At 40.4% G+C, this 25552-nt stretch overlaps 1 protein-coding gene across 2 annotated transcripts in view; it reads right to left on the bottom strand.

Moving 5' to 3' along the window:
* Positions 1 to 25552, bottom strand: part of HEPH (hephaestin) — a gene marked incomplete at both ends in the record, with an annotated part of 94869 nt that overhangs the window by 43290 nt on the left and 26027 nt on the right. Inside the window, 6 exons of one of the 2 annotated variants that reach the window (XM_080719215.1) lie at positions 8077 to 8289; positions 11131 to 11281; positions 13235 to 13446; positions 17360 to 17491; positions 19018 to 19154; positions 21156 to 21324. In XM_080719215.1, the coding sequence (XP_080575341.1) occupies positions 8077 to 8289; positions 11131 to 11281; positions 13235 to 13446; positions 17360 to 17491; positions 19018 to 19154; positions 21156 to 21324 (1014 nt within the window). The remainder of the gene's footprint in view (positions 1 to 8076; positions 8290 to 11130; positions 11282 to 13234; positions 13447 to 17359; positions 17492 to 19017; positions 19155 to 21155; positions 21325 to 25552) is intronic. The other variant, XM_080719216.1, reaches the window with a different exon arrangement.

Below are 25552 nucleotides of genomic sequence, written 5' to 3'. Positions count from 1 at the left end.
TGTGTGCACTTGTGTGTGTGTGTGTGTGTGTGTGTGTGTGTGTGTGTGTGTGTGTGTGAGAGAGAGAGAGAGAGAGAGAGAGAGAGAGAGAGATTGCAAATTGAACCCAGAAACATTCTGTCTCTCAACTATGTCCACAGCCATTTTTATATTTTATTTTTGAAACAGAATCTTACTAAGTTTCTGAGACTGGCCTCAAACCTGCTATCCTCTTGTCTCAGCCTCCCAAGTATTAGGATCACAGATATGTGCCCCCACACCCCACTGCAAGCCAGTTGTTGTTCTTTTTTCTCATTCTTTTTCTTCCTTACTTCCTTCCTTCCTTCTTCCTTCCTTCCTTTCTTCCTTCCTCCCTTCCTCCATCTCTCTTTTCCTTTTTTCTCTATATGGTACTAGATATTGAGCCCAGGGGCATTCTACCTCCAAGCTACACTCCAAGCACTTTTTACTTTCTGTTTTGAAACACTGCTTTGCTAGGTTGCAGAGAACCTCAGTAGTTTCTGGGGTTGGTTTAAAACTTGTAATCCTCTAGCACAGCCTCACGAGTACTGAAATCACAGGCATGTGCCACCATGCCTAGCTCAAAGCCACTTGTTTTTCTTTCCTTTTGATTTTTTCATGTGTGTGTGCATGTGTGCGCGTGCGCACATGCATTACTAAGGATTGAACCCAGAGGCAATCTACCTCTGAACTATGCCCCTAGCACTTTTCACCTATTTATTTAGTTTTTGTTTTGAAACAGGGTCTCACTAAGTTGCTGAGGCTGGCCACAAACCTATGATCCTCCTGTCTCAACCTCCAAAGTACTGAGGTTACAAACATGCAACATCATGTCTGGCTCCAAGCCACTTCTGTTTCAGTACCCTTCTGCTCTTGGCTTCTGAGTCTCCTCTGACCTCACTGACCAATTCCTTGCTTTCTCTTTATTATGGCTTAACTTTTCTCATATATATATATATATATATATATATATATATATGTGTGTGTGTGTGTGTGTGTGTGTGTGTGTGTGTGTGTGTGTATGATACTAGAGACTGAACCCAGGAGCATTCTACCTCCAAGCTAGTTTTTATTCTTTATTTTGGAACAGGATCTCACTAAGTTGCAAAGATCCTCACTAAACATCTGAGGCTGTCCACAAAAACCTGCAATCCTCCTGTCTCAGCCTTCCGAGTACTGGTCACCATGCCCAACTCTCATACCTTTTTTTTTTTTTTTTGCAGTACTGGGGATGGAACCTAGGGGCATTCTACCTATGAGCTACACCCCAGCCCTATTTTGTATTCTTTATTTTGAAACAGGTTCTCACTAAGTTGCAAAGGGCCTCACTAAGTAGCTGAGGCTGTCTGCGAACCCGGATCCTCCTGTCTCAGCCTCCCAAATGCTGGGATTACAGGCGTGCGCCACCACACCCAGCTCTCATACATCTTTAAATGTTGATTTCTGCCTTAAATTTTCATTCTCACTCTACATGCTTATAGATTCGAACTAGGAGAACACCCAAATCTCTATAGCCCGGGATTTCCTCTAAACTTTAGATTGCTACCCACAAGTACTTAATGTAAATTTCCCACCACCTAGAATTCACCAGGCACTTAAAACTTAACATGCCCTCGAATGAGTACTTCTTACCCAAACCTTACCATCCTAACATCCTTCCCTGCTTCTGCATTTGTTTGTTTGGCTAATGATACCACCACCTACCTGGCACACAAGTTGGGAACCTCAGACATCCTTTCTTCTTGCTCAGCCCCTGGGCGAAGTCCTGTCATTTCCCTTCCAAATATCCCTTAACTCTGCCCTTCTTTCCATTTGCAATGCCCCTGGCTATTGGCAGACCGTCATTATCTATTTCAAGAGCCTTCTGCTGTGCTAAACTAGTTCTAGTTTCTTCTGACTCAGAACCATTAGTGACACTATTGTTTAGTAAACTTACAAAAATAAAAATCACAACCTACCACTTATTAGTGTGTGTGTGTGTGTGTGTGTGTGTGTGTGTGTGTATGCGTGCGCACGCTGCAGACTGAACCCAGAGGCATCTTGCCTCTGAGCTAAACCTTCACCCTTTTTACTTTTGAAATGGGGTCTTGCTAAGTTGCCAAAGCTGGCCTCAAACCTATAATCCTCCTATTTCACTAGGATTACAGTTGTGTGCCACTGCCCCTGGTCTTGCCACTCATTACCTTGATAAAAAAAAATCTTTGCCAAGTATAGTGGTACATGTCCATAATCCCAGTACTTGGGAGGCTGAGATAGGAGAATCACAGTTCAAGGCAGCCTCAGAAATTTAGTGAGTCTTTTGGCAACTTAACAAGACTCTGTTTGAAAATAAAAAATAAAATAGAATTGGGTATGCTGCTGAGAGGTAGAACCACCCCGTGGGTTCTAGCTCCAATACCACAAAAAAATAAAATAAAAAATAAAACCTTTGATGGCTTCCCATAACCTAGAGGATAAAGACCTAGCCCCTTAGCAAGGCCCCTTTCGAACTGAGTCTTTTGTCATTTCCTATTTCCCTTAATCCTTACACACTGGTATTCTTCAACAGGGGTACTTTTATAATTTTCTCTAGTACTATTCTAATTCTCTGTAGTATTATACTAACTTTCTGTATTATTATTATTATTATTATTATTATTATTATTATTATTATTTAGGACCAACCTACATAATAATGAGAAAATTTTTTTCCAAAAGATTTCTTAAATTTAGTTTTTGATTGCATCAATTGTACATATAAATGGGGTCCAGTGTAGTTTTCACTACATGTATACAGCATGCACTGATCAAATTCAGCCTCAATTTATCCAGCCTCCCCTTTCCCAGATCTTCAGCAATTACAATTCTACATGCAGGCCAACTTTTTGACTCCTACCCTCTAAAGAACTCTGATACTCCCACCATACTTTCAGTCATTGTGAAATGATTGAATATGTCCCTCCACATTTTTTTTGGGGGGGTGCTACTGGGGGTGGAACTCAGGGGCTTTCTACTTCCAGGCTATACTCCCAGACCTATTTTATACTTTATTTGGAAACAGGGTCTCACTAAGTTTGCTGAGAGCCTCACTAAGTAGCTGAGGCTGGCTTCAAAACTGTGCGATCCTCCTGTTTCAGCCTCCCAAGCACAGGGTTTACAAGCGTGCGCCACCACGCCCGGCTATACCTCCACATTTATAAACATCTTTTAGCATACTACCTCAAGCTGAGAACTTACAGAATTAAATCGAATGATTCAATGTCCTCTAGGCAGTTGCTGCTTACAAGGCCCTGCCCATGTCGATCTTACTGCCTGTAAGGCCTTCCCCACCAACTGACATTTTTCTTTGTCTGATAGCACTTTACTCATCCTTAAAAGCTCGATCTTCTGGCTGTGATGACACACACCTATAATTCCAGTACTTGAAGGCTGAGATAGGAGGAATAACAGGTTTGAGACCAGCCTCAGCGACTTAGCAAGGTCCTCAGCAACTTAGCCGGACCCTGTTTCAAAATGAAAATAAAAATGGCTGATGGGGTGTAGCTCGGAGGTAGAATGCTTCTAGGTTAAGGAATGCCCCAGTCTTACACAAAGCTCATTCTGGAGCTGGGGGTATAGCTCTGTGGTAGAGTGCCTGCCTAGCATAAGAAAGGCCCTGGGCTTGATCTCCCAGCACCACAAAAAAAAGAAGAAAGAAAGGAAAGAAAGAACAAAAGAACGAAAGAAAGGAAGGAAGGAAGGAAGGAAGGAGCTCAGTCTGTATGTCTGCTTTCCTAGCAGAGTTTTACTTAGCAAGCAGAAGAATTTGTCACAGTTCCCATTGTCACCATAGCTCTTGGCAGATAGCATCATCATGGCACTGTGAATAATGTTTACACACCTATCTTGCTTTACCAGTAACTGTGAGCTGCCTCATTCATCCTCATGTCTCAAGCACATTAACCAACAAATAGAAGGTAATAGATGTTTATTGTGTTTGGGGAAAGAGACAATAAAAATTAATACAAAAAAGAGACAAAAAAGAAGCAAGGAATAAAAAGAGAAGAGACAGAGGAATATAAAGAGAAAGGAGAAGATACAGAATTCAGGAAAAGAAAGAAAAGAAGGAAGGGAAATGGGGAAAAAAAGAGAGAAGATAATTAAGGGAAAGGAATAGACAGAAGGGATTTAAAGTAGAAGAGAAGATCAAAACATAAAAAAGGGAGAAATGGGAAGAAGGGATTTGGTAGAATAAGAAAGGGAAGAAGAGAAAAGAGATGAAATGGAAAAGAAGAAATGACAAAGGGAAAGATGAGAGACATATGGATCAAAGAAAAAAGGAAGGAAATGAAAAGGGACAGAAATAAAATGGAGAAAGGAAAAATTTAAAGAAGTGGATAAAGAGGGGAGAGAGGGAAAAGAATGGTAAGAAAGTAGGGGACAGGGAAATAGTAGCTCTCATGCCAAAACATGAAAAATACTGAATGACAGGCCCGGGCAGTAATAAATGTTCTCTATGATGCTGATAAATCTAACATGAATTTAGTAGGAAATAATATATTAAAAGCTTTAACCATTTTATCTGCCACTTTTCCTGACTATTAAAACTCTAGCATCCATAGTTCTATTGGAAGTGATGAGACTTATTATGCAGACTGATATTTTCAAATACAATATGTCATTTTCTATTAAATGTAATATAAACCTATTACAATTTAGAACAAAGAAAAGAGCAAATAAAAAATCACCAATAGACCCATGCGATTCAAACTCTTAATATTTTGAAGAATTTCTTCTAGACATCAGTTTTCCTAGTTTTTAAAATATATTCAAGCCAAGCATGGTGGCACATGCTTGTAATCCCAGCACTTGGGAGGCTGAAACAGGAGAATCGCACAGGTTTGAAGCCAGCCTCAGCTACTTAGGCTCTCAGCAACTTAGTGAGACCCTGTTTCTAATAAAATATAAAATTAGGTCTGGGAGTGTAACCCAGAGGTAGAAAGCCCCTGGGTTCCATCCTCAGTACCACACACAAAAAAAAAACATATTCATAAGCCAGGCATGGTGGAGCACACTTGTAATCCCAGCACTTGGGAGTCTGAGACAGGAGGATCGCGCAAGGTCGAAGCCAGCCTTATCTATTTAGTGAGACCCTGTTTCCAAATAAATATAAAATAGGTCTGGGAGTACAGCCCAGAAGTAGAAAGCCCCTGGGCTCCACCCCCAGTACCACAAAAGAAAAAATTAATAAGCATCTAACACACAATGTGTTGATTTTCCAAAGGTAATCTTTGAGACAGGGTCTTGCTATGTTGTCTAGGCTGGTCTCAATCTTCTGGGCTCAAATGACCCTCCTGGCTCAGCTTCCTGAGTAGCTGAGACTACTATGCCTGGCCATAGTAATGGTTAAAATCATCTATAAAGCTGCTCAAACATATTCTATTCCTTTACCATTGTTTATCACTGTCTTTCTAGAAGTCCAAAGCCAGATTCTTACTCCTAGATGGTCAACTAAATTGAGTTCCTTTTCCCTTTTTTTAGATAGCTAGTCACATCTATCTCATCTTAATCATAAAGCCAGCTAGTCTCCAGGAACTGAACAGAGAGGTTAAATTCAAAAGATCATCTATGAGTAAGAATCAACAGGATTTGAGAGACCAAGACAGGTGGACCACAGGTTCAAGGTCTGCCTCAGCAAATTAGTGAGACCCTAAGCAACTGAGTAAGACCGTCTTTAAAACGTCTTTTAAAAATAATAAGAAAGACCTCAAGGTGTAACTCAGTGGTAGAATACCTGTGAGTTCAATCTCTAGTACTAAAAGTAAATAAATAAATGAATAAATAAATAAATAAATAGAATTTTATGAAGGAGGGAGAGGAGGAAAAGCAGAAAAAAACATTTCTAACCTAGGTAATTTTCCTTCCCTTGATTTCTAGGTCTCTGTCCCTTGCACCCCATTAGGAAAATATGTGTATTAAGATGTCCTAAAAGGAGGTGGGCATGGTGGCACATGCCTGCAATCCCGGCATTTTTGAGGCTGAGACAGAAAGATAGCAAGTTCAAGAACAACCTCAACAATGTAGTGAGATCCTATTTCAAAACAAATAGAAAATAAAAAGGGCTGGGGCTATAGCTCAGAGGTAAAATGCCCCTGGTTTCAATTAGTACCAAACTCCCTTCCCGCAAAAAAAATGACCTAAAAAAGACTCTACCAGTTCCAGTATCCTATGACTTGCAATATCTTTGAAAAAGTCACATTAATAAAAGTTCTGGAAACAGAAAGAAAGGTTTAAAAAGGTTTATGCTTTCGTTAAATATTGTAAATATTGTTAAATATTGTAAAACAATATTCAGGCCTCTTAACTGAGAGTAACATTTTGAGCCTCTACTCTTAAAAACTCATCCTCCTCTTTTCCCTCCAGACTATCCATCAGAATGTTCTTGGTTTGGTTTGTTTGTTTGCTTGTTTGTTTTTACTCAGGTAGAGTCTTGCTATGTTGTTCAGGCTGGTCTCAAATTGGGGGCTTGTGTGATCCTCCCAGTAGTTGAGACTACAGGCCCACCGCTGCACTCAGCCAGAATATTTAAGTCATCTACAGACATCCTCCGTGGCCCACAGCATGGCACAAAAAATCGTTCATTTAAAGTATATATGACAAAGCATATAGACCTGGCTGAGGAGCTTCACTGATTTTGCAGGAAGAAGATTAAATCCGGGATTGGCATTATTATTATTATTATTATTATTATTATTATTATTATTAATCAGCAGCAGCAGCAGCAGGAGGAGGAGGAGGAATAGGAGGATTGACTGGGGCTTGAGCTCTCCAAACTACATCTTCAGCCCTTTTTATTTTCAAACAGGGTCTCACTAAGTTGCTGAGGCTGGCCTCAAACCTGCCATACTCCTGTCTCAGCCTCCCAAATAATAAAGTTACCTGTGTGTACTGCCACCATACCCACCAGTCAGAGAATGTGGCTTTCTTATTGAGAGGTTCTATTTACCTATCTCACTGAAAACACTTGTTCCTCTTGTTTCAGCTCCATAAACTGACGTTTCTAATTTGCTAACAGTGACTCTCCCTGACCCAGAAAACATCCTAGATAGATGGGAACCAGTAAGGACCAAAGAACAGCCATATTTATGTTGAATTTTTGTCAAACTCAGGGCCAGGTAGAAATGATTAAATTATCGAACAGAAATGTTTTCTTTAAGAATTGTTATTCCAAATACAAATGGAATTTATACCGCTGAAATGAAAGTTTAGCAGGAACTGCGTAGAACCGACAGATTTTTCTTACAAACACTATCGCCACCTACTGACGGAAAAAAGATTACACCCTAGGGACTAAAAAAATACTGCTGCATTATGAAACGTCAGTCATAAATGAAACCCGAAGAAACACTGTACTCAAATTTCTTCATGAACGTCAAAAGGGAGATGGAGGAATGGAGGGGTGAAGGGATGGAGGGTAGAAATTAAAAAAGAAAAAAGGAAGGAATCTAGATACAGATTTTAGGAAATTGGATAGCTCAAAATCACACAGCTTTTTAATGAAAAAATACAGACTAGCGCTCCTGAGTTCTGATTTCTGAGCTGAAAATGTTCCAGCCACACACAGCCACACAGCCACACACACACACACACACACACACACACACACACACACACCAGAAGTAAGAGAATTTGCAGAAATCCGTACAAAACATCAGAGTTGAATGCACTGGTAGGTATATCTCATTGTCATTTCTCCCTGTGCAAGGACTGTATCTGTAAAATCACTATGTGCTCAAGGGACTAAGCAGCCAGTTGCATCTTCGGCCATGGTAGAAACTGCCCTCAAGCTGGGCAGCATACCAACTTCTTTCCTATTGTTCCCGGAAAGAGCTTCCTTGACCTTCCCCTCTCTCAATTCTGCCGGCAGCCAAAGAGAAAAGCCAAATAACCAGAACACTGAGAAAACAGCAGAGAGGGAAAAGATAAAAGTGCTTTCAAAATCTCCCCAAAACCTTTAATCTGCTTCTTACTTTCTCTTCACCGGCTCTCCCTCCTTGCATCCCCAGCCCAGACCCCTACCCAGCAAAGCCTCTAAGCCTTACCAGTTAAGGCACTTACCAGGGTTGTCTGGCTGCATGGTGGCCATGACAAAGGTGTGAGGGAAGAGCATGGCTGCACCCTTCCTCATGCCCCGAAGCTGCACAGTGTTGCCCTGGAACATGACCCCATGCACATCAGTCTCTGTGCCCAGGCCAAGCAAGTGCCAGGCCACCGTGTCACCCTTGCACATGTCCAGCCTGGGCAGGTTAGAGAACAGAAACCCATTAATGGCTGCAAAACAAAAACACAAGACAAGATGTGGAGGTGAAATCAGACATAGTCTAGCACTGGTCAGCAGTAAGGTATCAGGTCTGTATTCTGGTTTCCCACAACTTGAAACTGAAAGGTTATCTTCTCCAAGCCACTTTAATTTTTGGTACTGGTAAATGAACCCACAGGGGCTCTACTACTGAGCTACATTTAAGCCCTATTTATTTTTTTTATTTGGAGACAGGATCTTGCTATATTGCTGAGTGTCTAAGTTGCTGAGAATGGTCTCAAACCTACTATCCTCCTGTCTCAACCCCCCAAGTACTGAGATCACAGGCATGTGCCATTGTGCTTGGCTTCTAAGCCACTTTAGTTCTACTGATGAGTATCTGTCTTTGGGATGAAGACCCACTGGCCTTTCTGGCCTGCCTCCCAACCCTTCATTCCAGCAATGCCAAATTAGTATCCTCCTTCACAAGCACGCACACACACCAACCTCTCCTACTTCTACTCCATCAGAACTCTCCTCCCTAGGTTGCTGTGGCACTATGCTTACCAGTTCTCTTACAATCTATCTGTTCCTTCTCTATCTTCTTCTTACTCTCCATCCCTCTATAGAGGGTTTGGTTTCCCTAGGGTTTCATCTGTCTCCTCATCTTCATCTTCACTTCTACTTCCAAGGCTCTGGTCCTCATCTACTCTGCCCTGAACTCCTGCCTGCAGTCTATCCTCCCACCCGCACACACGAACACCATTATCTTGTGAGGTCTGTGTGTGTCTCTCTCTCCAAGGCATTCAACATAGTCGATAGTCATATAGCATCTGTTGAACGTTCACATGCTCTTCCCCCACCTGGAATAAACTGTGTTTCTTGTCTCTGTGACAATTCAGTCACTATCCCAGCTCAAACATCACATCCTCTGTGATTCAAAATTATTTCCACCCTTCTCTCTCTCCCCTCTTTCTCTCTCCTCTCTTCCACGAGACTGTGTGTGTGTGTGTGTGTGTGTGTGTGTGTGTGTGTGTGTACAGTACTAGGCATTGAACCCAGAGGTATTCTACCTCTGAGCTATATCCCCCAAAACTTTTTGTTTTTTATTTTGAAATACAGTTTCACTAAGTTGCTAAGGGTCTCACTGCATTACTGAGGCTGGCCTCAACCCTGTGATCCTCCTGTATCAGTCTCCCAAGTACTGGGATTACATATTGTGTGCCACTAAGCCCACATCCCATGAGAATTTTAATCTAGAAAATCTCTGCAATATCACTTACCACAGAGTCCAATGATTTACTTACAAATCTATATCCTGCTCTATATTGACCTAGCAGAAAATTTATAATTTTTTCTGTATTTCTGTGACTGCATGAATACCTGGCATGTTGATGGTACCAAATCGGTGCTCAGTAAACTCAAACTAGAAGAAACTTACCTCATGAGACTCCCTTACATTTTTTCAAATGATGGAACTAACTGGGGACAATAACTAAAAGATGGACATAAGACAAACTTGATGATTCTTATTTCCCTCTCACCTTCTAACTCTACTCCCTCACACACACAAAAAAAAATCCATAAGACCTGCCTAAAGCTGACCCCTTTTTGATGTTCCCACCTCCACTGCAATCAGCCTTAATGAGTCACCTTGTTTGATAATCTCCTGATGGGAACATTGCTAAGACCCTGATTCTGCTTCCCTTGCCTGTAATGTCCTGATTGCAAACCTATTCAGTCTTCAAGGCCCAGCTTAAGTACTCCCTTCTTCCAGGAATCCTTTAATTTGATTGTTCCTCATTAATGTTCTCCTCCTCTGAACTTAAAAGCTGTTCTACACAATTTAGTGCTTAATTATAGTCTGTCTTGGATTGTTCTGTAATTGTTGCATGGGTGTATTCTTCTCATCTCATTAAGAGTTGTTGGGAGCTCCTTGGAAACTGGGACCATGTCTTTCCATTCATTCCCTCACCCACCCACCCACCCATTCATTCATTCATTTGGGGGCTCACTAATTTCAATTAATATTTACTATGTATTAGATAATATGAAGTATGCAGAGGTAATGAATATAAAATACTCACCTTTAAAGTGTACTCTAGCAGAAGTCAAAAGTCATCTAACAAACAATTACATTATTGAAGAATATATAGAATTTGCAATTAGAATGATCTAATAAAAATGCAAGAGTAGTTCAGAAAGAGGGTATCATCATCCTGGACTTTAGTGCTAAGAAATGGTTATATGAAAGAGGAAGCTTTTGAGTGGGGTGTTGGAGAATGGGCAGAATTTCTACAGGCTGAGGCAAAGATGCAGGGAGTGTGGCTCAGAGACTGAACGACCCTGGGTTCAATGCCTTGTACCAAAATTAAAAAAAATAATGAAATCAGCAAAATACCAGGTATGGTCATGGGGAGAAAAATAGCCCCACTCAGCTAGAGTATGTATGGTCTATAGGAACAAGAATAGTGAGATAAATAAGGGAGATGGGGATAAGAGTGAGAGATGTAGCATGTAGATCAGTAGTAGAGTACTTTCCTGGAAGGCCCTGGGTTCTAATCCCAACAACACAAAAAAATAAAATAAAATAAGATAAAATAAAATAAAACAAGGCTAGCAGATATCATCCCAGCTGGTTCTTCATGCTCTCTAGAAGATTTCTTGCACACAATTGCCATTTCACAGTACTTTCTTCCAGTTCCACCTGTACTTGGTAACACAGGGCCCAAGAAGACACTAAATGTAACAACTACTCAGTATAGTTGAACAAAGCTGATTGATGAGTATTTTCAGGATTGTTCTGATTATGGTTAGGGTTAGATTTTCTTTGGGATCTCTCTGGTAGCCCAGGTCAAAAGTACTACCCATACCATGCATGCGATTGGATTCCTGGAAACTTTCCTCATCCTTTGAGATCAGGCGAGAATCTAACATGGCAGCCGCTTGATTGGTATTATTGTACCAGCTCTTGTTTTCATCCAGCACAGTGAACAGCAGAAAGAATTCTTTATCCACTCCTTTCTGAAGACCCAGGGGAAAAAGCAGAGGGAGGAATGCAACAGTATCAGCAGCTGTGTACTGCGGAGCTGCAGATTTGTAAGAATCCCAGAGTTTTCCCATTCCACTTCTAGCCTCAGAGCCAAATCTATATCTCCTGCCCAGAACTGCAGTTGTTGCTGGGCAGTTTTTCCTCAGGGAACTTCAAACTGCACATAGGAAAAGGTGGCCAAAGAAAAGTGATAAGACCAGAGTAGAAGAATGTAGGAACTGGGCCAGGAAAAAGCAGAGCATGAAAAGAACATGAGAAATGGTACAAAGTATGAGAGATAAGAGCTTGGGGAGAGGACTGGGAACAGTGGATGGGAGAGCAGGAAAGGGCTCTGGGGGATTAGAAAATGAAAGTTTTAGCCAGAGATGGTAGCACAGTTTGTAATCCCAGCATTTGGGAGGTTGAGACCAGAGAATCATGGTTCGCGGCCAGCCTCAGCTACTTAGTGAGGCCCTCCATAACTTAGTGAGACCCTGTTTCAAAATAAAGAATAAAAAAGGCAGGGGGTATAGCTTGGAAGTCAAATGTCCCTGGGTTCCATCATCAGACCAACAAAAAAAAAAAAAAAGAAAATCAAAGTTGTTGTTGTTGTTGTTGTTGTTGTTATTCTGCAGTGCTGGGGATGGAATCCATGGGCATTCTATCTTTGAGCTACACTTCCCACCTTATTTTTTATTCTTTATTTTGAAACAGGGTCTCACTAAGTTGTAGAGGGCCTCACTAAGTGGCTGAGGCTGGCTGCGAACCTGGATCCTCCTATCTTAGCTTCTCAAATGCTGGGATTACAAGTGTGCACCACCATGCCCAGATATGATGATGATGATGATGATGATGATGATGATGATGATGATGATGATGATAATGATGATGATTATGCTAGAGGTTAAACCCAAGGGCATTCTACCTCCAAGCTGCAATTTCAGACCCAAATTATTTTTTATTTTGAAAAAAAGGGTCTCACTAATTGGCTGAGGGTCTCACTGAAATTCCTAAGGCTGGCCTCGAACCTGTGCCTCTTGTCTCAGCCTCCCAAGTAACAAGAATATAGGCGGGGGCCACCATGCCCAGCTACATGTTATTATTATCATATTGCTATTGTTATTGTTAAAGTTAATATTTGCTGAGTGCATATTCTGTGCCAGACTCCATTCTAAGCACATTATATGGATTATTTTCATTAATCCTCACAGAAACTCAAGGAACTTTCCTCCATTATTAACACTTTATTTTTACAGATGAGGAAAGTGAGTCAGAAAGTTTAAGTAACTTGCCCAATGTTGCACAGCTATCAATTGCAGGCTAGATACTAAAGAAGACAAATATCAAAGTGAATTTAGGTACTAGGAGCAATTTTTAGGGGCCACTGAGTTAGGAGAAGACTAAGGGAGGGGAGGAGAAAAAGAGGGAGTGAGAAATAAGGGGAGAGAGAGGGGTTGAAGGGAGAGAGAGAAATAAAGAGATGATAATGAGAGGATAGGAATAAACAGGGTTAAAAAATGTATGCTTGTGAGGACAAAGTAACATAAGCTGAGTGTGGTGGCACATGCCTGTGATCCCAGTATGTGGGGGTCTAAGACAGAAGAATCACAGGTTTCAGGCCAGCCTCAGTAATTTATGGAAACTCTCAGATACTTAGGGAACCCCTCTTTCAAAATAAAAATTAAAAAGGCCTTGGGGATATAGCTCTGAGATAGAATATCCCTATTTCAATTCCTAACAACAACAACAACAACAATAATAATAATAACAACAACAACAACATGCAAGATAGCATAAGGTCACCAACTATTACTTTTGGATGCAAAGACATTTTTAGAAAAATATTTGCTTACTTTTCAAACCCAGTTCCATACTTATCTCCTATACTGCAACCCAGCTTCATCTTCCTCCCACCAGCCTTCCTAGCCAGACACCTCTGGCAATACCTGCTTATCATTTGCACCCAAGGCGCCAGCCTTGCACACCAGCAGGGGGCCCACCAGGCCAGAATTTGTATCTCTTATGGGATCTGCAGCAGAGAAGTACATCCAGGTGAGGCAGGCAGGATCCTGAGCAGTGGGACCGGCATGGGGGGGCACCGTCCAGCGGTATGTTACTTTCTCGAAGGGCTTGGCCACCAAGCCAGTGTGGGATGAGCCTGCAGAGAAATCATGGGATTTCACATTGGCTAAAAGGAGGATCATTAGTTCCAAGCAGGGAGATGAAGATTATAAACTTCAAGGTCATTTTGGAACAAGATCGACAGTAGCAACATGGGATATGGAGTATGGAAAAGGGGCCTGGTCTAAAAAGCTAGAGACCAGGTTTTGGTTTGGGGTTTTTCTATTACTTGCTATATGAACTGGATAAATTCAGACTTCCTTAGGTTTGAGTTTTGCAAAATCATATGATTTCAAGATTAAAAGGGACTTTAAGATTGCTTTAAATACATCTTGCTTGAAACACATTAATCTGTTCTTATACCCCTACCACTGCTTCCGACTCTGCAGTGATGGGAAACTCACTTCCAGTCATCAAAGCTCATTTCATCTTTGAACAACTCTGATTATTGAATAATTTTCCCTTTCAAAATATATGTATGACCAAGAGCTCTAATATATGCCTCTAAACACAGTAATTTGGGGGGGGGGCTGGGGCAGGAAGATACCAAATTCAAGTCCAGCCTTGGCAACTTAGCAAGACTCTGACTCAAAATACCTGGGGATGTAGCTAAGTGGTAGAGCACCCCTGGGATTGATCCCCAATACCACAAAAAATACATGTGTGTTTGTGTGTGAGCATGAATCTATTAAATTTATGTGTTTGTGTGTGTGTGTGTGTGTGTGTGTGTGTGTGTGTGTGTGTGTGTGTGTTACTGGAGATTGAACCCAAAGCCATTCTACCTCCAAGCTATACCCCTAGCCCTTTTTCATTTTTTGTAAATATTTTGTAACAGGGTCTTGCTAAATAGCTGAGGGTCTCTCTAAATTGCTGAGGCTGGCTCAAACCTGTCATTCTCCTATCTCAGCTTCTCAAATACTGAGATTGTATGTGCATTCCTGACTGTGTTTATATTCTATATGTATGTGTGTGTACATATGAAAAATACTAAGGCTATAATTTTTTTGGCGGGTTTGGAGATGCAAACCAGGGGCATTCAACCTCCAACCTACACCCTCAACCCTATTTTTAAAATTCTTAATTTTGAAACAGGGTCTCACTGAGTTGCAAAGGGCCTCACTAAGTAGCTGAGGCTGTCCACAAACTGTGATCCTCCTGTCTCAGCCTCCCAAATGCTGGGATTACAAGCGTGCGCCACCACGTCTGGCTATAATTTTTTAAATGAACACATGTAAGACATAGTCAAGCTGGGCGTGGTGATGCACGCTTGTAATCCCAGCATTCAGGAGGCTGAGACAGGAGGGTGGAGGTTTGTGGACAGCCTCAGCTACTTAGGCCCTCTGCAACTCAGTGAGACCCTGTTTCAAATAAAGAATAAAGCTGAGTGTGATGGTGCACACTTGTAATCCCAGCATTCAGGAGGCTGAGACAGGAAGATCGCGGTTCACGGACAGCCTCAGCTACCTAGTGAGGCCCTCCACAACTCAGTGAGACCCAATTTAAGAAAAATAGGGCTGGGTGTGTAGCTCGGAGGTCAAATGCCTCTGGGTTCCATTCGCAGACCCGCAAAAAAAAAAAAAAAGACATAGACAAGCATTCATATTAATTATATTTTGATAGTGCTGGGTTCAAGCCAGGACTTTACACATGCGACGCAAAGGTTCTACCACAGAAATACAAACAGCTCTGAGGCTTTTGTAAAGATTTTTCAGTCCATTAATAAGCAAAAAAGTACAAATGAAAGAACTTACATAACTTTTTCCTGTTAAATTAGCAAATATTTTAGGATTTTAGTCAGTGCTGGTTAAAAAGTAGTTAGATGGCACCTATCCATCTTGCCACCTATTAAAAACATAAATGTAAGTTGGAATAACCCTCTTGGAAAGTTATGTTATCAAAATTCATAGTGCAGACACCAGCAATCGACCAAAGGATACCAATTTCGAGGCCAGCTGGGAAATTTTAGCAAGAATCTGTCTCAAAATAAAATATAAAAAGGGCTGGGGGTGTAGATCAGTGGTAGAGGGACACTGAGTTCAATCTCCAGTACCATAAAAAGAACATTAAAAAGGCTCATGCCCACAAATAAAGTAAAATATGCAATAATAAATACTGAAAAGAATGTCAACATAAATTAAACAAATGTAAATCAAAACAACAGTGAGTTTTGTAGGTGCTGTTTTTTTGCTACAAGAGTGTCTTTTTATCATGATTGAAAAGACTTCTCAATCAATCATAGTGCAAATTTGCAGTCCCAGTACTTGGGAGGCTAAGATAGGAGGATCACAGTTTGGAGAAGAGCCTCAGCAACTGAACAAGCAACTTAGTGAGACCCTGTTTCAAAAAAATACAAATAGGACAAGGGGTGTAGTTGCGAGGTAGAATGCCCCTGGGTCCAATCCCCAGTACAAAAAAAAAAAAGAAAAGAAAAGAAAGAAAGATCATCCCAGTATTGGTAAGGTTGTAAAAGAGGCTCTCGGGCACTATTAATGGGACTCCAAATCTCTCTCTCCTTGGACATAGAGGACAAAATTTTTAATGTGTGTGTCTTTTGATACATCAAGTTCACATTTTAAAAATATATTCAACCAGGTGTGGTACTTCATGCCAATGATACCAATGCTCGGGAGACTGGGACAAGAGGATTACTTGAACCTGCAAGCTCAAGTAGTCTAGGAAACACAGAGAGACCCCATCTCAATATATATATATATATATATATATATATATATATATATATAGAGAGAGAGAGAGAGAGAGAGAGAAGAAATAATCATAAAAGTGTGCAAAGAAGCATATAAAAATATTTGGGGGCTGGGGATATAGCTCAGTAGTAGAGCTCTTATCTAGCATGTGCAGGGCTCCAGGTTCAAACCCCAACACTGAAAAAAAACACAAATATTTGTAATATAGCTTATAACAAGGGGGGTAAAATGTATAATTTTTAATTAATCTTTTCTTATACATTCATTGTTTCTAATTCTTTAAGTTTCGGAAAATGCAGGACACTTTAAAAAGTGGTTCAGCCAGGCTTGGTGATGCACACCTCCCAAATAATCCCATTATTTGGGAGGCTGAGACAGGAAGATCTCAGGTTTGAAGATAGCCTCGGCAATGTAGTGAGACTCTCAGCTAACTAGCAAGACTCTGTTTCAAACCAAATATATATATATATATATATATATGATATAGATTCTATTGTTAACATTTTGCGATCCTTAATTTATCTACATTTATGTATACCTATATATAAACACGCAGTTTTTGTTTGCTTCTGTTTCATCATTTGGAAGCAAAATGCAAACATTTTATTCCCAAATTCATCAGCAAGCATCTCCTATTACTACAATATTATAAACACACCTAAGAAAATCCCATAATATCACTATTATACTATATTATATTATTATACTAGTGTATGTAATAATTTTCCAATTATCTCCAAAATGTCTCTTAAAGCAGGAAACCTGGGTCAGTTGCACTTGGCTATTATGTGTCTAAATCTACAGCCCACATAGTGTTGGTTTCTTAAAAAGACTAGACCAATTGCCTTGTGAAATGTTCTCTTATTTTAGATTTGCCTGCAACCCTGCCCTTTAAGTTCTCTGTATGTGTATTGCCTTATAATTAGCATGTGTTAATATTTTAAGGAACAACAAGAAAATAATTACCCAATAATCTCACTTCTAGGAATATACTACTGAGATCATAATCCAAATGTATATTAGAACATATGCTTTGTAACCTGACTCACAATAGTAAAAAATATGAAAAAAATTGTATGCCTAAAAAAATAGAAGATAAGGTAAATAAATGGTGGTGAATTCATGTAGTTGAGTATTATGTAATCACTAAAATGTTTATAACACCATAAAGGCACAGCAAAAAAGACATTCATTTGCCCAACTACCAACTGAAGCCTACATTTGTGGGAAATCTTGCCAGCTCACCATTATTGTACACAACGCCTTCGTAGTCTTTCTCATAAAAGACCCCATGAGGCTGCATGCTGAATGGCTTGGAGGCACGGTTGTAGAAGACCACCTGGATGGTGTCACCCACCTCAGCCCGGATCACTGGCCCTGAAAAATTGAAAGTAGAGACCATGAGAATAAAGACAAAGAAAAAAAGAAAGAAGGAAATAGAAGGAGATGAAGGACACAAAGCAGTAAGTGAAAGCAGAAAAAAGAATTCTACAGTAACAAGAATAACCCAATCCAAGTATATTGCAGTACACAATTATAACAACACTATAAAATCCATTTTCTCATTTTCGTCCTCAAGCATTATTAAAAGGCATTCAAAGCAGGGTTTATTATCTCCCTTATTATCTCCCAGAGCTGCACCATCTGGTAGATCCCACCTAAGATCTGAGCTTACCTCAATCTTAAAGCAATTCAGAGCAAGGATAATTATTATAGTGTCTATCCAGGCCCCAGAATAGGTAGTCTAGCCAAAACATCTGGAATTTTATGGGCTTCACTACTTACCCCTTCTAATTTATCTTGGATCACTTTTGAGGCCAGCCAAAAGCACCAAGACACTAAAAACTTCTGTTGGTTCTAACTGAACGTCAGAATTTCTAGATTTGTTTCCTACTCAATTTGTATAACTAATGACCTACTTCTGCTGAAAGACTGCGGATCTATACTGAAGCTCAGCCACTGATACCTCCTTCATTCTCACCAGCATCCTTCTTCCCCAGGATGGATTTCTTCTCCTTATATCTTCCAGCCTACCTGATGTCCACTTGCCAATCAAGAATCAAATGACATCTATCTCCAGAGTATGGCCTATTACATTACTTTCATTTTCAAAGCTTTCTCCTTTTTTTTTTGGTGGTCCTGGGGTTGGAACCCAGAGGCTGGAAACAAGGTCTCACTAAATTGCTGAGAGCCTCTCTAAGTATCTGAGGCTGGCTTCGAACATGTGTGATCCTCCTGTCTCAGCCTCCCAAGCGCAGGGATTACGAGCTTGTGCCACCATGCCAGGATGCTTTCTCCCATTTGATCTATTTTATTTTCTGGTTCCACCACATGACTAAACCACATCTAATCTTGCTATGCTCTTTCAATACTGCACTTTAGTCTTCTGGATCTTTTCTCCAAGGTCAGATTCTAAGCCTGGTTCTGTAATCCTCACCATACCAAATATGTCCAAATGCCATAGCAATCTCTTCTTGGCCCCAAATGGCCAGGAATCCAGAAAGTCTCATCACCTTATATGGCCTTTCAGGAATATGCATAGGGAAACAATACTAAAAGTGTGATCTATACAACAGTGGTACCAAAAGATCTTACTAAAATGGTTCATTAGTGACGTATGAGAAATTCTATACACTCTACATCTTGGACATTCATGATGAATGAAAATAAATCCAAGGTTCTTAGAAGGCCTGCAGCAAAGAACGCTAACTATGCTTAACCTAGTATTTTTCAAACACATTCAAACCCATAACTCTTTCTCATAAAAATGCTCATTTCTTGGGACTTACTTTGGGAAATCTGGTCTACAGTGTATCCCTGAGAAAATCCCAAGCTCTAGTTTCTAAGTCCTCCTCACTTCCCTGGCTATAGGCAATGAGTTTCATGAGTTAAAGATTCTTCACCCAGGATTCCAAGATGCTCATCTTCCTCCCGCTGCACCTTCTCTTGAAATGTCTCATCTTGAAAGGCTTCATATCGAACTTTCCAGTAAGTACCTCCAACTCGGGTGGAGCTCTTCTGAAAGAACTTCTCTGAAGCACTGGCATATAAAAAGGTAAATGTCATATACTTGCCCTGAGTATCAAATACCCTAATAGCACCCCCAATCATATTAATTTATGGCTCTCTATAGTTAAAAAGGACATCAGAGCCAGGCGTGGTGGATCACGCTTGTAATCCCAGCATTCGGGAGGTTGAGACAGGAGGATTGCACAGGTTCGAAGCCAGCCTCAGATACTGAGTGAGGCCCTCCGCAACTTAGTGAGACCCTGTTTCAGAATAAAGAATTTAAAAAATAGGGCTGGATGTGTCGCTGGGAGGTAGAATGTCCCTGGGTTCTATCCCCAGTATCAAAAATAATTTTTAAAAAAGACATCAGAGATCATCCGTGTTAATTCCCACCAGTGAACATATCTCCTCTAGTGACACAACTAATTAGTAATATATGGCTTCTTCTTGGGTCTTTCCAATGACAGAGAATTCATTTGCAAAGGATGGGATCCCATTTACTGTGAGATAATAATTATTGGAGTTATTCTTTATCCTAGGCTGGTTTTGTAACTTTGGATACTGAGACCAGTTCTGCCCTCCAGAGTTATACCCTATATTTGCCTTAATCATCTTCAGATATTACTGATACTTCCTCTCCTTACTCAAAAATAGCCTTAGCCAGCCAGGCACAGTGATGCACACCTGTAATCCCAGTATTGGGAGACTTAGGCAGGAGGATTACAGGTTTGAGACCAGACTCCACAATTTAGCTAGCCCCTCAGCAACTAAGCAAGCCCTTATTTTAAAATAAAAATATAAAAGGGCTGGGTACATAGCTCAGAAGTTGAATGCCCCTGGATTCAATCTCAGTACATACATAAAAAGGGCTGGAGACATAGCTTAGAGGTAGAATGCCCACTAGTTCAATATACAGTACAAAAAAAAAATTTAGGGTAGACTAAGGTATACCTGAGAGGTGGATTTCCCCTGGGTTCAGTCCTCAGTATCACAATAAAATGAATAGTTTTAGCCAGGTACAGTGACACACACCTTTAGTCCCAGCTACTTGGGAGATCAGCTTAAGCAACATACTGAGACCACACATCAAAAAAAGGATTCACTCCAAAATAAAAGTCCACTAAGTGGACAAGCCCAGTTAGAGACTCTAGATGCCAACCCTGAGGGGTACCCTAGTCATTCCTAGCCATCTACCAAGTACCTCTTTTCTAAAAGAACTGGCATTATCAAGCATAGTGGTGCACACCCATAATCCAGCTACTTGGAAGAATAAGGAAGAAGGATACCAAATTTGAAATAATCCTGGGGAACTTGTGAGACCCTGTCTCAAAAAATAGAAAGGAAATGCTGGGGAAGTAGCTCAGTGGTAGGCTGCTTACCTCTCATGCACCAGGCCCTATGTTTAATTCCAAGGACCACTCACAAAAAGCTGGCTTTGTTTATTGCCCAATGAGTTAGTATAACTTCAGACCTAGCAACTGAGTAGGGCACTAACCTCCTGCTCTATCTTCTCCACATATGAGTCATGGATGAGACAGAAGAACATGGAGAAATTCCTCCAAATTGATGGGCATGGAATAACCACAGGGCAGCTTGCTTCTCTTCTTCCTACATTTCTCAGAGTGCTTTTTATACCCCTGATCAAATGCCTCCTTCAGATTATAAAAAGAAAGGATGGAGTAAGGAGGTAAGTAATAGGTAAACTAAAGAAAAATAAAAAGCCATTTCAACTGAAACAGGAACTGGTCCTACCTGGGCTTCCCTTTCTGACCTCATGGCTAGGAAATACAGCAGGACCAACATCAAACTCTGTATGGACCCTCTGCTGAAGATTTGACATAACTTTTCAAAAACCTTTGCTTCCGATAGCTCCCTTAAGAGCAAACTCTCCTAGGCGTCCCCCAAGAACTTGGCTAATAGTAACCCCAGACAGAAAATTATTGTGAGCCCCAAGTAAAGTAAGGTATTTCTACAAGGGAAATGAAAGTTGTCTCTGGTCAGGGGTAGAAAGAGGAAGTCCCCTGCTTCTTACCTTCCTGGTTCTGTCAAACTTTTCCCAGTACTCCCATCATGTCCCATTGGGCCATAGTCCCATCGAATCTCACGAGCCTGGATGAAGTATTGCCGAACATTGCCTGTGAGCTGGTCCACAGGAGGGGCCACGGAGCAAGACTCCACCTTGTAGAGTGCCTGCATGCCATCTAGAGGAAGAAGATCATGGCTAATGCCATTCTACCAGGGTTTTGATCCAGAAGATTCAACTTCCTCTCCCTCCCCATAGTGTTTTCTCCTCCCACTTGCCATTTACCCCACCCCCACCTTTACCCCCCATTTCCAAATTGGGTGCTTTACTCCTTAAGTACCTGGCTGGGAAAGAAAGAAGTCAATTAAAAATTCAAGTATTTCTACCTTCTCATACCCTTACTCACAAACTTTCCAGATCTTCATCTTTACCTCTACAAAAAGCTTATATGGTAATAACATCATAGACTGAAGTCAAGAAACTGAGTTCAAAACTAAGTTTTACCACTATCCATAAGACTTTAAGAAAGTCATTTCCTCACTCTGAGCCTCCCTTTTTATAAATTGGGAGAAGAGAGAAATTCACCTTGTGGGGATGGTGGTAGGATCAAATTAAAAAGAGAGGTAATCGGGCGGCTGGGACTGGAGGATCACAGTTCGTGGACAGCCCCAGCTACTTAGTGAGGCCCTCTGCAACTTAGTGAGACCCTGCTTCAAAATAAAGAATAAAAAATAGGGCAGGGTTATAGCTCGGAGGTAGAATGCCCCTGGGTTCCATCCCTTGACCTGCAAAAATTAAAATAAAATAATAATAAAAATAAAAATAAATAAAAAGAGGGGTAAGCCAGAAATGATGGTATAGGCCTATAGTCCCAGCACTTGAGAGGCTGAGATAGGAGGAGCTCAGGTTCAAGACCAGCCTCAGGAATTTATGCCCTCAGCAACTTAGTAAGACTGTTTCAAAATAAAAATAAAAATAAAAAGGGCTGAGGGTGTATCTTGAAGGTAGAGTGCCTCTGAGTTCAATCCCCAGTACAAGAAATAAAGAAAGAAAGAAAGAAAGAAAGAAAGAAAGAAAGAAAGAAAGAAAGAAAGAAGAGTAAGCTGAGCATAGTGGCATATATCTGTAGCTGAGCATAGTGGCATATATCTGTAATTCCAGCTGCTTGGGAGGCTGAGGCAGAAGAAATATAAGTTTAAGGCTAGCATGCAGTAACTTAGGGGAACCCTGCTTCAAAATAAAAATTAAAAAAAGCTAGAGGATATAACTCAGTGGTAGAATGCTTACCTACCATGCACAAGGTGAGGGTTCAATCCCCAATACCACATAAAGAAGAGGAGGTAAGTTATTTACAAAGTGAGAAACTCCTAAAAATAACAGAACATCTTCCATATGTGAAGGTGAAACTTCAGATCAGGGATTGTCAGGAAAATGTAAATTTTTAAAATAAAATATGGGCTTTAATAAGAATGTATCAGTATCAGTTTATAAACAGTGACAAGTATACCATAATAGCCAAAGATTCCAATAACGAACAAGCTGGGAAACAATTCTTGGGATTTTTTTACTTAGAGCCAGCCATTCCTCTGATTGGGAAATTAGGGTAAACTTGAGTCAAGAACTCAGGAATGTAGACCATCCCCAGGATATAGATTTTAAATAGTGTCTCCAGATGTGGAAGATATAATATTGAGGCACAAGGGTACTTGCTTAGAAACTTATACAGGTCACTCACATTATTTCTTTTGCATCTCATAACATCACAGGAAGATTAAACTGTGCACATTAGACATATGAGGTGTGGCTATCACAGTGGTGGACATCTATGATTCCAGGTACTTGGGAGGTTAAGACAGAGGTTTATAAGTTTGAGTAAAGCCTGAGCAACGTAGCAAGATCCTGTCTCAAAATAAAAAGGAAAGGGGATGTAGGTCAGTGGTAAAGCACTCTTAGGTGTGATACCCAGTACATAAATAAGTAAATAATTAGGGCTGGGGATGGAGGTCAGTGGTAGAATCTCCCAGTATTCAACACCCAGTTTAAAAAAATATTTTAATAAGCCGGGCATGGTGGCGCACGCTTGTAATCCCCGCACTTGGGAGGCAGAGACAGAAGGATCGCGCAGGTTCGAAGCCAACCGCTCGGGCTTAAGAGACTCTATTTCCAATTTTTAAAATCTAAAGGAGGGGGGAAAGAGGAAAATCTCTAAAACACACAATGTACTTAAACATATCGAAGTCAATCTCACTAAGCCAAGCAAGGGAGGGAGGGACGGGGAGGGAATGGGGTGGGGATTGGGTAGGGGTTAAATCAGCAATGAGTACATGTTTGTACACACAAGTTTTTTACCCCAATAAGTTGTATGAATATAATGCACCAATAAAAAAAAATAAAAAAAAATAAAGGGAGCTATTGATAAGCAAAAGCTAAGGGTAGAAAAAAAATTTAAAAGAAAAAAATATATAAAAATAGGTCTGGGAGTGTAGCCCGGAAGTAGAAGTGTTTCCAGGAACCCCAATACCACCAAAAAATAAAAATAAAAAAAATAAAGCCGGGCATGGTGGCGCACACTTGTAATCCCCGCGTTTGGGAGGCAGAGACAGAAGGATCGCGCAGGTTCAAAGCCAGCCACTTTCTCTGGCTTAAGAGACCCTGTTTCCAAATAAAAATATAAAATAGGCCTGGGAGTGTAGCCCGGAGGTAGAAGGGTTTCCAGCAACCCCAGTACCACCAGAAAAAATAAATAAATAAAAATAAAAATGAAAAGTATTTTAATAAACAACAAGTCCATACCTAACTAAATAACTAACTAAATGAATCAGAAACAAATGTTAGTGGCAGATTGCCCCTGAATTCAACACCCAGTACCACAAAAAGTTTTTTAGGTAAACGGTTAAGAAATAAATCGGGTTGTGTCTATAGGTCCGTGGTAGAGTACCTCTGGGTTATCAAAATTTTTAAAAAAGAAAGAGAAATCAGAGGTATAAAGAATAAGAAGAAAAGGACATTAGTTTTGTTGAATATATGTCAGGTTTTATATCAGGTGCTTTCCAATCTTTCCAATCACCCTGTGAAATGTGTGTGTGTGTGTGTGTGTGTGTGTGTGTGTGTGTGTGTGTTACTGGGTATTGAACCCAAGGGCATTCTACCTCTAAGCTACACGCCAGCTTTTTTTTTTAATTTTGAAGCAGGGTCTCACTAAGGTGTAGAGAGCCTTGTAAGGTTGCTGAGGTTGGCCTCAAACCTGAGATCCTCCTTTTCAGCTTCCCATGTACTAGGATGCTCAACCACACCTGGCTTGAAATCCACTCTTTTAAGTGTGGTTTTTATTGGTGCATTATAGTTTCACACCATAATGTTAATCATGTTGACAATGACGTACATCCACACAGCACCCGGTGGCCCCTCTCTTCCCTATTTCCCCCTTCCCAGTATAGAGTACTGAGATGGACATTGGTATATTCAGATATATACAAATAGTCAATAGTTGTATTTTCATTAATGAATCTCAATCTTCCCTTAGCAATCAGGGCGATGTAAATCAAAACTACACTGAGATTCCATCTAACCCCAATCAGAATGACAATCATCAAGAAGTCAAATAAAAATAAATGTTGGCAAGGATATGGAGAAATAAAAACTCTTGATGAGATTTCAAACTAGTTCAGCTGCTATGGAGATCAGTGTGAAGATACCTCAGAAAACTGGGAATGGATCCACAATATGTTCCAGGCATACTACTCCAAGGTATCTTTCCAAAGGGGTTGAAATCAGAGAACTACAGTAATATATGCACATCCATGTTCACAGCAGCACAATTCACACTAGCCAAATTATGGAACCAACCTAGGTGTCCATCAACAGATGAATGGATTATAAAATTATGGGAAATATACACAATGGAATTCTACTCATCAATAAAGAAGAACAAAATTATGTCATTTGCAATAAAATGCAAGGACCTGGAGAACACTGTGTTAAGTCAGATTTGCCAGTCACAGAAATTGAGGGGTCATATATTTTCTCTCATATGTACAAGCTAGGGAATAATTGGGATACAAGAGAGGCTCCAGATAATGGAGGAGAAACCCACTCTTAATGATTACCTTTTGGCAGATGAAAAGAAAAATTAAAGATCAGAGAGGTTATGTAATGTTCTCAAGATTGTACAGCTACTCGGTGATCAAGTTGAAATGTTAACTCCCATCTTTTAACTACAGATCCTGGAGTGCTCATTTTCTTTTCTACTATCTTGGTCACATGATTCTCTTAGCCTTTAAAATTTAAACACCCATTATTTATCTAAAGCCTCATTACAACTTTATGAGGTCAGCATCATTATTAGCATCCTCCGAAATTATCAAAGCTGGGTAGGCAAGTGGGGGTGCCAGGATTTGAATCAAGGT

Source organism: Muscardinus avellanarius (assembly GCF_963383645.1).
Source record: "Muscardinus avellanarius genome assembly, chromosome: X".
NCBI classification, from domain to species: Eukaryota; Metazoa; Chordata; class Mammalia; order Rodentia; family Gliridae; genus Muscardinus; species Muscardinus avellanarius.
Note: the sequence above shows the minus strand (reverse complement) of the source record. Positions and strands in the feature narration are given on the sequence as shown.